General features: G+C 33.7%; 1 protein-coding gene across 2 annotated transcripts in view; it reads right to left on the bottom strand.

Annotated features, from left to right (window-relative positions):
* The window catches only part of LOC135214851 (lysophospholipid acyltransferase 5-like), a 118,982-nt gene that overhangs the window by 21,243 nt on the left and 83,464 nt on the right, over window positions 1-14,275 (bottom strand). For both annotated transcript variants that reach the window (XM_064249267.1, XM_064249266.1), the window contains exon 9: window positions 7,137-7,284. In XM_064249267.1, the coding sequence (XP_064105337.1) occupies window positions 7,137-7,284 (148 nt within the window). The remainder of the gene's footprint in view (window positions 1-7,136; window positions 7,285-14,275) is intronic.

Genomic DNA, 14,275 nt, shown 5'->3' with positions numbered 1-14,275 from the left:
TAGATGTGCAAGGATGTAGAGCTAACGGCAGAGGATTTAATTGCACTTGCAGAAGAGAAAAAAAAAAAGCAGAAGAGGAAGAAGAAATAAAAGAGCCGGAGCGAACGTTTACGACTAAAAAAAACTGGGCAGAGGCGTTTGCTTTATTTGATCAAGGACTGAAACTTTTAAGTGAAATGGATGGGGACGAGGAACGGTTTGCCAAAGTTCAGAGGGCTCATCAAGACAGTGTTGCATGTTACCGATTAATTTATGAAGAACGAAAAAAACGCACTGTGCAACCTACAATGGATTTTTTCTTCAAGAGAACGACTCCAGTGCATTCCGCTTCCCCCAGCCCTACCCCCTCACTTAAGACTCGATCCTGTACGTCTCGGAACAGTTGTTTCCTCGAGACACCTGAACTAACAGAAGAAGAAATTCTATCTGAGGAAGAGCGAATTGATGATCCTGCTGCTTTATCATCATCCTCCTCTTCCGATCTTTAGTTATAGTAGCCATGAACAGCCTGACACCGATCATGTATGCCGACAACGGACTGAATCTTGGTGAGTTACCCAATTTACGCTACAGGTTCTGGATCCTTGTTCTTATTATTAAGTTTCTTTTTATACTTAATTATCATAAGTCAATCTGCATTGAAACACCCGAACTAGCTGATATTAATAATTACTATACCTTATATGTATAGGTATACTGTGTAGTGTAGGCTAATCTTCCATATATGTGTATATAGCCTAGCCTATATGGTACTGATTAACTTAAGTGTAGGCTAGGCTATATCCGATTTTCTCAACTTACGATGGGTTTTTCGGAACCTAACCCCATCGTAAGTAGGAGAATACCTGTATTTGATAACGTGAAGGGCAGTTTCAAAAGCTGCCTTAGTATCATATTTCTGCGCAGAAATAAAAATACCCTATACGTAATATATTTTCATACACATTTTAAACATAGAAGCATGAACATTTATAGAATTGATACATCGATCACTAAATTTGCACTGTTTTTAACTCTATATTTTCGTAAGAGCGGCAGGCAGCGGCTCACAAGAAAGAACATGAAAACACATCCTCTTTGATAATGTGAAGGGCAGTTTCAAGAGCTGCCTTTGTATCATATTTCTGTGCAGAAATAAAAATACCCTATACGTAATACATTTTCATACACATTTTAAACATAAAAGCATGAAAATTTATAAATTGACACATCCATAGTTAAATCTGCACTTGTGTAACTCAATATTTTCGGCATAGAACAGCATCAGAGGCCTATATTCTACCCTAATACCAATGTAATAACTCTCAATAAACTTTGTTAATATCATTTGCATAACCTTTATGGTCTGAATGGCATTTCTACAAATGTATGAACTCCTTAGACAACGGCGATAGCGGCGCTGTTATCCGAAAATTGCCGTAAAAATAACTTAAAATGCCTTATTTTTTTAATGAATATTTTTTACTACAGCCGTAAAACCGATTTGCCGTTGAGCGATTGCGCCGTTAACCGTGGGCCGCCTGTACCCAGTTTGATGAAGCTTACAAAGCCAGCTACTTTTTCATGTCAGGGCATAATCAAAACTGATCATACTTGATGCCAACATTTTGAGCACAAAATCTGTTGAACTTTACTATTCTGATAATACTGTACCTTTAGCATATCTCCTGCAGCTAAATCTTTGACTATCAAATTGGAAGGAAAAAATCCCTAAAGCAAACCCTAATGGAAGAAAGGGAAAGACACTTAAGACCCTAACCATTCAAGAAATATGTGCAATGCACTGAAGCTGATGTTCCAGTGTAAACCAAATGTTGAAGACCAAGATCACTAAGAGTACTTGTATGACATTTACAAACAAGTCTCTGGTCTTATGCAAGCTTGTCAATTGGGTTACACATAAAAAGTAATCCAGATACAAAGTTCTTTTCCTACAACTTAGTCTGTAGGGAAATTGGTTAGTAAAAGAGGAGCCAGTCCTTACTGAATATTTCAAGCATACTGTACTGGTATGTAATGGGTTTGTGTCTGACAACCATCTCTCTATATTTTTTTCCTACAACTTGGTCTGTAGGGAAATTGGTTAGTAAAAGAGGAGCCAGTCCTTACTGTATATTTCAAGCATACTGTACTGGTATGTAATGGGTTTGTGTCTGACAACCATCTCTCTATATTTTTTTCATGTTGTCTATGCCCCTTGTAACATTTTTCGAGTATATATGGTATTTTTACTGTAATACAGTAGTACCTCGAGATACGAAAGGCTCAACTTACGAAAAATCCAAGTTACGAAAGCCAATACGAAAAATTTAACGGCTCTACATACGAAAAGTTTTCAAGATACGAAAGGTTTCTGAAAGTCCGAGATTCGCCCGGATAACAATTTTGAAAATCGCGCCGCCATCTTAGTACTAGTAGACTCGCCACCATCCTCCTGCTCTCCCATTGGTTCCTGATGCTAGTCGCGGCCATGAAATCCTTCTCTCCTATTGACCAGCATCCCTACCATCATGCATCTACTACTATGTATACGTGGTGGCGTGCTTTGGCCATTCGGGATCGTCGATGTGTACGTTATTTAAAAAAAAAAAGTGACCAAGATCTCTCACATGGGATAAGTGATCAAGGTCTCTCTCATGGGATAACTGGAAACTTTGCAAGGTTGGTAGAATATCCACTCCCTGCTGAACAGAGGGTGTAGACCAATCATTTACAACATGCATACCAGTACGTATAATCAAGGCACTTCAGTTTATGTTGAGGGTCAGCAGCCGAACATTCAGTACCCCAATCAGTTGCAGAGAGCATTTGGTTCAACAGGGTTTTGATGGACACCAGGGCCAACAGAGTCATGAGGTGCAAAGAAAGAACAGAAAGTTGAAATTCTGTATATATCAATATATATATATATATTAATTATATATATATAATATAATATATATATATATATAGATATATATATATATATATATATATATATATATATATATATATATCTATATATATTATTAATATATATAAAAACTGCAGAAATTAAAGCCGCTTTTCATAAAGTGCAATAATTTGTAGAAGATCCCCCGAAAAGGCTCACACAGGAATTGTGTACGTAGTACGTACGTACAAAAGAAAAAAAACGGCAGAAATTAAAGCCGCTTTTCATAAAGTGCAATCATTTGTAGGAGACACCCCCCGAAAAGGCTCACACAGGAACATTGTGAAAAGTAGGCAGAAGCAATCTTCCTTGGATAGTTACGTATGTACGTAGCCTCACTCAAAAGGTAAGCCTCCACATTTTACGTACAGTATATTTCTTGTTACCATGTACACTAATATACACGTTATTTAAACAGTTATTTTTGCATTTTTTTTTTTTTTTATTAATTTTGGTATTGAATGGTCCAAATTGTTGTAGTATTTCATTGTTTATAGGTCAATTTAGCTTTTATTATAAAATTTACTGGGGTGTTTTTGGAGGGCTTGGAACGGATTAGCCATTTTACATGTAAAATGTGGTCCAAGATACGAAAACCTCATGATACGAAAGGCGCCTTGATGTACTCACTCACTCTCTGTTACAATATTTTTATTGACTTTTTTTAATGCACTACAGTACTGTACTTAAAATACTGCAGTGTTACATACATTTTTCAGAATGTGTATGCTTACTTGTGTATATGTATATGTATGCATTTCATCATGGAATCTAAGCACTTACTGTGCATTTGCTTGCTTTTCTCTCTCTAATCCCAAAATCCTCTCTTTAAATGCAAATAAAATACTGCATAACAGGAGAGAGAGAGAGAGAGAGAGAGAGAGAGTGTGTTTTAGGTACAAATATACACTTACTAGTACATTAACCCTTAAGGGAGGGGTTAAATATACGTATATCAAGCACACACCCAGACATGGCAAACTTTAACCCTCACAGTCTGGACAAAATTATGCTAATGCATAACACCCACGACCGGACTGAATTTAAGGATGACCAATTTCGAAGAAAAACTAAAAAAAACTCATCAATGTAAAAAGGAAGATAGTATGTATATTCCCTATGACAGTTGTAAAAAATACACTAATTTTACAAAGTTATAAAAGTTCTTAATCACAAGAAAAAGGACCAGGAACAAATTCATTGCATATTTATTGTAAAACATTTACAATGCAACCTTGGATGGGAATTTGTGATGACATTCCCCATTACCAGCTCAAGCACGACTGAAAGTCTTTCAGCTCACTTGGACTCTTATATGGTGATCTGAAGAGTTGCCAATAGTGATATATGGAACTAGGAACATTTTTCCTGAAAATTCATTTGAACTGTATGGCACCAAATCTTCGTCGTATACATATGTAAGATACCCGGACATTGCACCAAAGCTATGTGATTATATATATACGATACCAGGGCTGGGGGGTTAAGGTTGGCCAATTTAAGAAAAATGCATTTCAATGGAAAGAGGAAGATATGCAAATGCACATGATGTAAGAAAAAATAAATTTGTCCCTACCTTCCACGCACATTTTCATATATAATACTCCATGTAATCACTAATATAAAATGGTGCAAAAATTATGTCAAAGTGACGAAATAATTTCAGAGATGTGGCACTGATGTTTTTTAGTGCGAGAAGAAAGAAATTCGTGCTTGCGCCTGGGTAACGATTGTAAACAAAACAACGCCTTGATCCGTGAGCTCCCACCATCCCCCAAGGTGCATGATTCAAAAGTTTTTGCCTGGTAGCCCTATAAGTATTTTTCCACAAATTTTTAACCCTTAAACGCCTAGGGGGTATAATAAAAATCGTCTCCTGTATGCCTAGGGGGTCTCGGAGTGAGCGTTGAAGCGGAAAAAATATTTTTTTCAAAAAATCAGAGCGCGCTTAGTTTTCAAGATTGAGAGTTCATTTTTGGCTCCTTTTTTTTGTCATTGCCTGAAGTTTAGTATGCAACCATCCGAAATGAAAAATAATATCATTATCATATACTATAAATAATGCAATATATGATAGCGCAAAAACCAAATTTCATATATAATTGTATTCAAATCGTGCTGTGAGCAAACGGTTAAAGCAAATGAGTTAATTTGTTTTTCGTTGTATTGCACACTAAATTGCGATCCTTTTGGTATATAACACATTGTAAAATCAAAGCAACACAGGGAAAATATTATCACAAAATGATGCATGAATTTGTAATGCGCGGACGTAAAAAAAATGTTTTTTCAAAAATTCACCATAAATCTAAATATTGTGCTAGAGACTTTCAATTTTTTTTCAAAATGAAGATAAATGACTGAATATTACTAGAATGTAAGAGTTTTATCTTACAATTGCGTTTTTTGACTATTTCGGTAGAGTCAAAGTTAACCGAACGTGGTTTTTTTTTCTTTTATCGTTATTTATATGCAAATATTTCGAAAATGAGAAAAGCTACAACCTTCAATCATTTTTAGTTGTATTCTACATGAAATTGCACACATTTTCATATATAAAACTTTATGTAACGGCTAATTTAAAACGGTGTAAACATTATGACAATCGCAAGAAAAAATGTCTGATTTTTTTCGGAAGTTACCGCGCGGACATAAGGAAAATTTTTTTTTTTTTTCCCATAAATTCACCATAAATAGAAATATTGTGCTAGAGATTTCCAATTTGTTGCAAAATTAAGGGTAATGATTGAATATTACTAGAATATACGAGTTTTAGCTTACAATTGCGTTTTTCGACCATTTCGGTAGAGTCAAAGTTGACAGAAGGTTGAAATTTTGGCACTTATCGTTATTTATATGAAAATATTTCAAAACTGATAAAAGCTACAACCATGGGTTGTTTTTAATTGTATTGTGCATAAAATTGCGCACATTTCCATATATAGAACTTTATGTAACGGCTAATTTAAAATGGTGCAAACATTACGACAATCGCACAAAAAAATTTATCTGAAGAATTACCACGCCGACGTAAGGAAAAAGTTTTTTTTCATAAATTCACTATAGTAAATCGAAATATTGTGCTAGAGACGTCCAATTTGTTGTAAAATGAAGGTAAATGATTGAATATTACTAGAATATAAGAGTTTTAGCTTACAATTGCGTTTTTCGACCATTTCGGTAGTCAAAGTTGACCGAAGGTTGAAATTTTGGCACTTATTGTTATTTACATCAAAATATTTCAAAACTGATAAAAGCTACAATCATGAGTATGTTTTGTTGTATTCTACATAAAATTGCACACATTTTCATATATAATACTCCATGTAACGGCTAATTTAAAATGGTGCAAAAATTATGTCAGTGACAAAATAATTTCTGAGATGTGTATACTTTTTAGTGCGATAAGAAAGAAATTCGCGCTTGCGCGCCTGTGTAACGATTGTTAACAAAACAATGCCTTGATCCGTGAGCTCCCAGCATCCCCCAAGGCGCATGATTCAAAAGTTTTCGGCTGGTAGGCCTATAAGTATTTTTCCGCGAATTCTTAAGAAAACTTTTTTATGTCGACGTTTGATACGTCCAATAGGCACCCGGGAGACAATTTATCTTGACCTTTAATACGTCCAATCGGCGTAAGAGGGTTAACTAAGATAGTAGCAGTAGACTCGGACTGGCTGGAACAGGCTACGAATTTAACCACTTGTTAGGCTAAAAAGTATGACTCAATTAGCCTGGCTATAGCATCTTAGGTTACAAGTGCCGTACTTAGGCTTGGCTACCTTAAGCGGCAAAAGAAAGAAGTTCACCTCCTCCTTTCGACTTAAGTTTCCATATGGTTTTCATTAAGAAGAATGGCTCTACAGTAGTTTACTTCTAAGGAATCAATCTTTCAATTAACTTTAACTACTTGTGTAAGAGTCGAAGTGTTTGGTTAATATTCTTATAGGAACAAACCAGAATATACCAACAAGTACATAAAATATGGGAATTCTTCTTACCTGTAAAGGTTCGAAGTTTTCTGGGATCAACTCAAAGTATGCTAATTCCCACTATTCAGGCTGTATACGATTACTGAGAGGAATCCATAGCCTTCCAGCAATCCGTGCATTCTTATTTTTTATGAAGCCCTCACAACAGATAAACAAAAGAAATTAAAATAAAAACCCCAATTGTAAAATTAAAACTGTTTGACCATACTTACATCTTTTTCAAAGTTCATAACAACAAACTCCATGAAGAAACAGGCATAATAACCTGAATGCAGTCCATGCCATACAGCCAAGAAAATGAGTGCAGCTGCTTGGGATATGTAACGGTTGTTTAGGAATCTCAACCGTTTATAGACATACCTTACAAAAAGGGAGAGAACAAACAAAATGTATTAATATAAACTCATGTACATAAGCAATACTGCACTTTGTGTCAGATACTTTCCTCATGAAAGAAAATTTAGATTTACTAAATTCTTATACTTTAGCCTACACGAACAAAAGGAATATCTCCCAAGTATTTATATAAAAAATATTATCTGACGTGAAAAAAAATGTTCTAAAACAAATTTTAAATTCTAACTGCTGAATTAATTAAACTTCTAAATGTAATATGTAGTGCAATAGATCGGAAAACAATTAAACTTCTAAATGTAATATGTAGTGCAATAGATCAGAAAACAATCGCTTGGAAAAGTACATTACACAAGATCAAAATCAAGATACATGCATTGTCATTTATGGTACTCATGCCTTGTAAGAAAGTAAATGTAATTTTAGACCTTTTGCAAAGTAGCTATGTTTATTGCACAGTAACACTAGTTATTGAACATACAAATACATCATGCTGCACAGAACATTTATAGACATCACCTCTTTTCAGCAGAGGAAAGCATTGTCATGGACATGTATGCCACCCAAATAAAATTTAAAAGCAGACATTTTGTGAAAATCAAATGTCCTGAGGCAAGTTTACAGCCAAATAACTAAGTGCTTTAGGAAGGCATAGAATATATCCAAGTAACCATATTTAGTCCATACAAATTATGAAATCTCTAGTACCCATTCAACAAGACAAATGAACTAAACTGGAAATAGCCATCATACAGATGTATAACAGACAATCAACTCACATAACTATACCTAAATATTTAATTCCTGAATATTTAGCAAAAGTGCACACACTGTTCAAAGGATAAATTGACAATGTTGATTCCGAAAATTTCTTCATTCATTTTCAGCTAATTACAGGTAAGTCATACAAAACAAAAACTGTTTTGTCATATCATACATCCTCGGCATTCAAGAGAAGCATCTCTTGAGGTAGCCATAGTAAGTTAGTACCAATAGTAGGTTAGTTTCATGTATCTAACTTAGTCTGAGAAATCCTACTTTGAACTTAAGTTTATTTTAGTTCATTACTATCTGGCAAACTTGTACTGGATGCTTTCATATAAAAGGTGATTACTCTGCCGGTTGCCTAAAAAGAATTGATCACCTCAAACACATTTGTTATAATTACATCCCACATTATCAAGAAGCCCGAGTATAATAATTTCAAAATCTGAGTGTTAACTAGTTAATGGAGCCTCTGTTGGGTATATTATGGTGCCATAACTTGGCACCTATAACCTAAACTTGGCCGATTTTATGGCGTTAGACAAGTGCCATAAAACCAGATCGCCATTAACAGAGTTCGATGATAACCGGGGACTGCCTACTGTATATACTACATAGCATTCATTCTGTTTTGGGACACTCAAATAATGAAGTCCTCAAATATATGGTACACATTCACTGCCTTAGCACTTTGATACTTTGTACAGTGCATATCCTTTGCCTCTATAGTAGGAAACATGTTTGACTATGGTTTCTGAGAGGCCAGGAATTAAACAATTAACATGGCTGAAAGACTGATCGATAGTGTTCAAGGAGATGCAATAACATGGGCCACTGATAATGAAATCACAATTATAATTCAGCATGAAAATTTTGGATATCATACAACTGGGTCACTATTGGAAGTGGTTAATGACCAAGGACACTGCTGCAACAACACAACCTATATTTGACATTAACCCATGCATTATTATGAATTTTATGATATATATAAAGTCAAAATGCTATGTTCTTCATATCAGTGGTAATGGCCTTATAAGAAAATGTGACTGACTACCACTGAGCAGAAAATCTTTTTAGAAAACTCTGATCAGTCATGTTCAGCTGCTCTACTACGTGATGGGTGTAAAGACTATAGTTCGACAGATCTAAACTGATATATTGTTTTCGTCTTTGGGTAAAAACCCTGTTGCCACATTTACCAGTATCCAGTTTTAAATACCTTACTTTATAACACATGAATCAATAAATCAGTAGTTTAAAGTTTTTAGCATGTTTTGCTGGACTTGAGCATTCACATATTGTGATAATAATTTTATTTGTAAATAAAATGAGAAATCGCATTTATAAATGTGACAGCTGTTTCAAAAAACATTGCCACTTTTCCTGTTACCTTTGACAGGCGATATGCAGGTGGGCCAAGCCTATTAAACCATGAAGTTTAAAGGAATTATCTCTTAAGCTACCCTTTGTATAAGCCCCACCGCCCAGTCTAGCTGAGAATTCTAGCGCCAAAAAGAATGGCTTCTTGCTTTAACAATAGTTAGTAGGAAAATTAATTTATTCCTACAGAAAGCATGCTGTGAAACGGGCAAATGCAGTTAAGCATTCCGAAAACTTGCATACAGGCGATGCTGCAAAGGATAGCTGTTATTAAAGTAAGATCATCTGACGACGAAGATTCTTTGTAATGTACATTTTGTATAGAATCATATTATTACAATTCTTGCGATAATTATTGTAATTAATTTTTTTTCTCCCAATGATAAGTTCATGTGCAACAACCTTATAAAAAGTAAAAATTGTTACACGCATTAGACCGTGAGTGAAAAAGGAAATAAAATTCAAGTAATTCATAACGTAATGATAAAGAGCAATGAAACCCAAAATATTACAAACTTGTTTAGGGAATGGATAGTATGGCAGACGGAAAATTCAAATAATAAAAAAGAATAGAAGTAATCTACTGGCAAGATTATAAGAAAATATCATAAGACATACATACTGAATGGCAATTGCCGATTTTTATTACTTTTAATGAAAAACATCATTATATAAAATATGTAATATAATAAGCAAAATATAAGGGTATAAGTCATAACAAATATAAAAATAGTTTCAAAAGTAATAACCAAATAGAATACGGATCGAGTTTACGGATTAGGATTTATACAGTCAGTTTCATTAGGTACTGTCCTAAATATTGCCTCGTTGGGAGATGGCTGAGGACTTACGAAGGGGACGATTTAAAGGTTAAGAGAGAACTGGCAACAGGGTTTTTCTCAAGGAAGTAAACAATCTATCAGTTTAGATCTGTCGGACTGTAGTACAAAAGTGCATAGGTGGAAAAGACTGCAACCATAAAACATATGCCTCCCATCAACTAAATATGTGGGCAACTAATGGTACCACCACCACCAATGATGTGAGATTATATCCATCGTATGATGTGAGCAAAGACACATTCAAGTCAAGTCCTGGCTCTGGATGAGCATTCTCCCAAAATTGAGCAAAAGCTTCAAGTTTCTCCAAGATGAACAGATGTATTAAACTTGGTAGTCAAAATATTATGATATTATCACTACATTCAAGTTTGACAGTATAATACCATTCAACTTTCATCAGAAGAGGAAGCATTAACTTTACTGTAAATCAAGTCTTTTCTAAACTGGTCCCCAGATGATTCATCTCTAGTTGATAATACCTTACTCACTGAACAGTCATTTGAAATTGTACCTCATAATGTTAAAACCTAAGATCAATTATTCCAAGAGGATAACAAGCAGTATAAATTATCATTAGAAATAAATCTAATGCATATCAAAGTAAGAAATTAAGTACTTAGCATGTATGAAGTGAAGGCAGGATGAAAGAAAAAGGTTCTTTGTGTTTCATCTCACTAGAGAAGGGCCTTATTTCCAGGAGATATAAAAGAACTGCACGCACTGCTTGGTTTCAAGGTGAAATGATACCTAATGAGTTACATGTGGCACAAGATGTCATAAAAAAACGCACTATCTACACCTTTTATTTACTTGTGAAAAATGTCTTCTTAATCCTGAAATACCTGATACTATAAGCTAGCAAAGATCATTGCAACATTACAAAAGCGAACATATGATCAAGTAAGATGTTTGTTTAATGCCTCAAATACCTTAATGGTAGCTCGTTTTTTTTTTTTTTTTAACAACAAGATGTTTGTTTAATGTCTCAAATACCTTAATGGTAGCTCATATTTTTTTTAACCACACCTAATCTTTAGATGACCATCTCATTTACACTGAAACTCCATAGGCTATTTCTTGCATGATTTTAGTCCCTTTTTATTTTGATAATGATATGCCAGAACTTCCCTTTTATACAGACCTAAGGTTTCATCTACCATACTGTTAAACAAAAATACACTACTTATTAAGAGGAAAATATGACCTTCATGAAAAAAAAAAAAAAAAAAAAAAAAAAAAAAAAAAAAAAAAAAAAAAAAAAAAAAAAAAAAAAAAAAAAAAAAAGTGTTCTCAATAACTGTGAATGTCTACAGAGGAATAAAACACCTAACTTTTTGCATGCAATAAATATAATCACAATACAACTACAAATAAATTTGTTCTTATCAATATTTACTCATTTACACTAAGCACCACCACTACTTGAATTAGTTCAGTAAAGGAAACCTTTGAAAATTACCATTTCAGAAAATTTTCACTATCAAGTGAGAAGTCTGTTCATTGACTTCAAGGAAATAATGAAAACCAAACCAAGGACAAAACATTTCCAATCTGGGAGCACTTAAAACAGTGCACGAAGAAAAACTGCAGAGAAAACAGTTCAACATATAAGGCAGTACATCCCTGATGAATACAAACAAAATAAGCACAAAATAAGTTCTTGTATTCAAAAATATTTAATTCTGTGCCAATGACATTTTATGTGGAGACAACAACAGTAAAGATTAATGAGTCTAAAAAATTCTTCATATTAATTTCATGTACTACTGCTATGCATTACTAATATCAAAAGTCCTGTTATTTGTCTACTAACAAGTTTTACCTAAAATTCTAACTTTAGTGAATATGTAACCATCCATTGATGCTATTCTTGGTCATTTTATTACAAAAATTTTGAGTTGCATGTGTTGTGAAAAATCAATAACAAAGGGAATATCAAACAATAACACTTTCAAATTATTTACCAAATGAATAACAAAAAACCTCTCTATACACATCCATTTATATTTTGAATGTGAATTATGCATGGGCCCAAGGGTTGAACGACTACTTTCAATCTCCATTCTACCTAACCATCTTTATCTTTACTTTGCCAGTTTTTTTAATGTGAACTGAAGAGCAAATGCTCCAGGTGAACCTTTTGAGTCGAAGAATGTCTCAATAGTCTTTTTAATATTATGACAGTAAAGGTATCCGCTTAGACATCCATTACTCACAGTACATGGTTTGGCTTTATTTATTCCAGGGGGGATTCTTCCTGAATTCTGTGACGACTCAGCTTTCTATAACAACACATTACTGAGCAGGTTTTGTGTTCATATCTTCTAACCACAAATTTCATGCATTAGTAAATTTTTTCTTCTCTTTGTAGCTCAGGAGAAATAGAGGATTCATTTTATAGTGCACCTTGGCCACCCCAGAAACAGGCTCTCTCTCTCTCTCTCTATCAAATCTAGAAATTAATTTTCTCTCTTTACAAAAGATTGTTTTTGTTTGGCATGCTACAGCGTACCTGACAGACTTCAGAACATGAAGCAGGGCTGGGGGAACAGCAGACAAAGAATACTAGATTCATGGTGTAACACATGCACGTGGCCACATTGGTAATTCAAGTTTTTAACTGTGTAAAATCTCATTTGTATAATCTAATTTCATATATCACAAGAGATGTAACAGTAGTTTATTTGAGGAATGATACAAGGTAACTTTCATCTAGTATACTTGTATGCTTATCATAAATAAAATAATTATTAAATACTTGTATGTTTATCATATATCAAACAATTATTAACTGAGATTGTTTGTAGGAATAATAAGACATGTAATATGGCCAAGGAGACCATGAAATGAATAAACATAAAAGGCAGAGAGCAATGCACCTCTGGCCCAAAGGGTAGTACTGTCTGTAAGTTGTAACCTCTAAACTGAGTAAGCCACCACAAAGTTTCATGTCATAAAAGAAAAAAACCCTGATTATGAATTATTGCAAAAGGTAAATGACAATGACACTACTATCTATAAACTACTACAAGACAGCATCAGAGATATAAACAACCAGATACTTTGTTTGGATTAAGGACTTCTTCATAATTAACCTACACCAAAACTCCTAAGTATGCAATACAATAATATACCCTCAAAGTTCCAGATATAATGAAGAACTGGACACTTCTTTTTGTTATTTAGAAGCCAAAGACAACTAAAATTTTAATAACGCTTCAATATTAACTTTGAAACTTAACATAACATGACATAACAACTGGTACTACAGTTGCATAATGCATAAAGCTTGAGTACAGGTAATTGGTAAAAATAGTTAGCTGACAAGCTAAAAACCTTGTTAACATTCAGCAATACTATATCTTTGTACCTGTTCAAAGAAAATTTAAGAGATGAGCCCAGATATTGATACAAAATGATTCGCTCAATACCATAAGCTTTACATCTCTCTTATTAACATCAAATTTTCTCTATGTTTTATGTAAACTAAGATTTTTTTCATGAGATTTGAATGAACATCTACTGCATTACTTTTACATTCATCTCATTATTAGTAACTTCACAGAACGATAACCAACCAAAACAAGTATTTGGTCTTAAGACTGTCTTAGATGCTTCCCCAACCATCCTTTTAAAAATCAAGCAAAAAATATTTTACCTAATGATTATATTACAAGCTTTAGAGCGCTTTCATAACTAAAATTTTACTTATTTTATATCCATTTTGTCATTATTGATAACTTTACTAAGAAATAACAAAGTAATAAATGTTTTGTTATAGACTTGCATCGTATGTTAGTAGACCACAGTAGGCCAGTTAAGCTTTACAAAAATTCAGAGAAAAGAGCTCCTACCCATAAATCTAATCTACAGATCTTTCAAGGTTTACTGTACAATTCCGTATTATCAATAATTCTGAGTTTTTATGGACACTAAAAGTCCTCTAATTCATGAAAGTTTACAAATATCTTTTAATAAAATGCATGTTGATCTAGTAAATTTAGTCT

This window comes from Macrobrachium nipponense, chromosome 46 (genome assembly GCF_015104395.2).
Source record: "Macrobrachium nipponense isolate FS-2020 chromosome 46, ASM1510439v2, whole genome shotgun sequence".
Lineage (NCBI taxonomy): Eukaryota > Metazoa > Arthropoda > Malacostraca > Decapoda > Palaemonidae > Macrobrachium > Macrobrachium nipponense.
The sequence above is the reverse complement of the archived record's forward strand: the minus strand, read 5'-3'. Positions and strand labels throughout refer to the sequence as shown.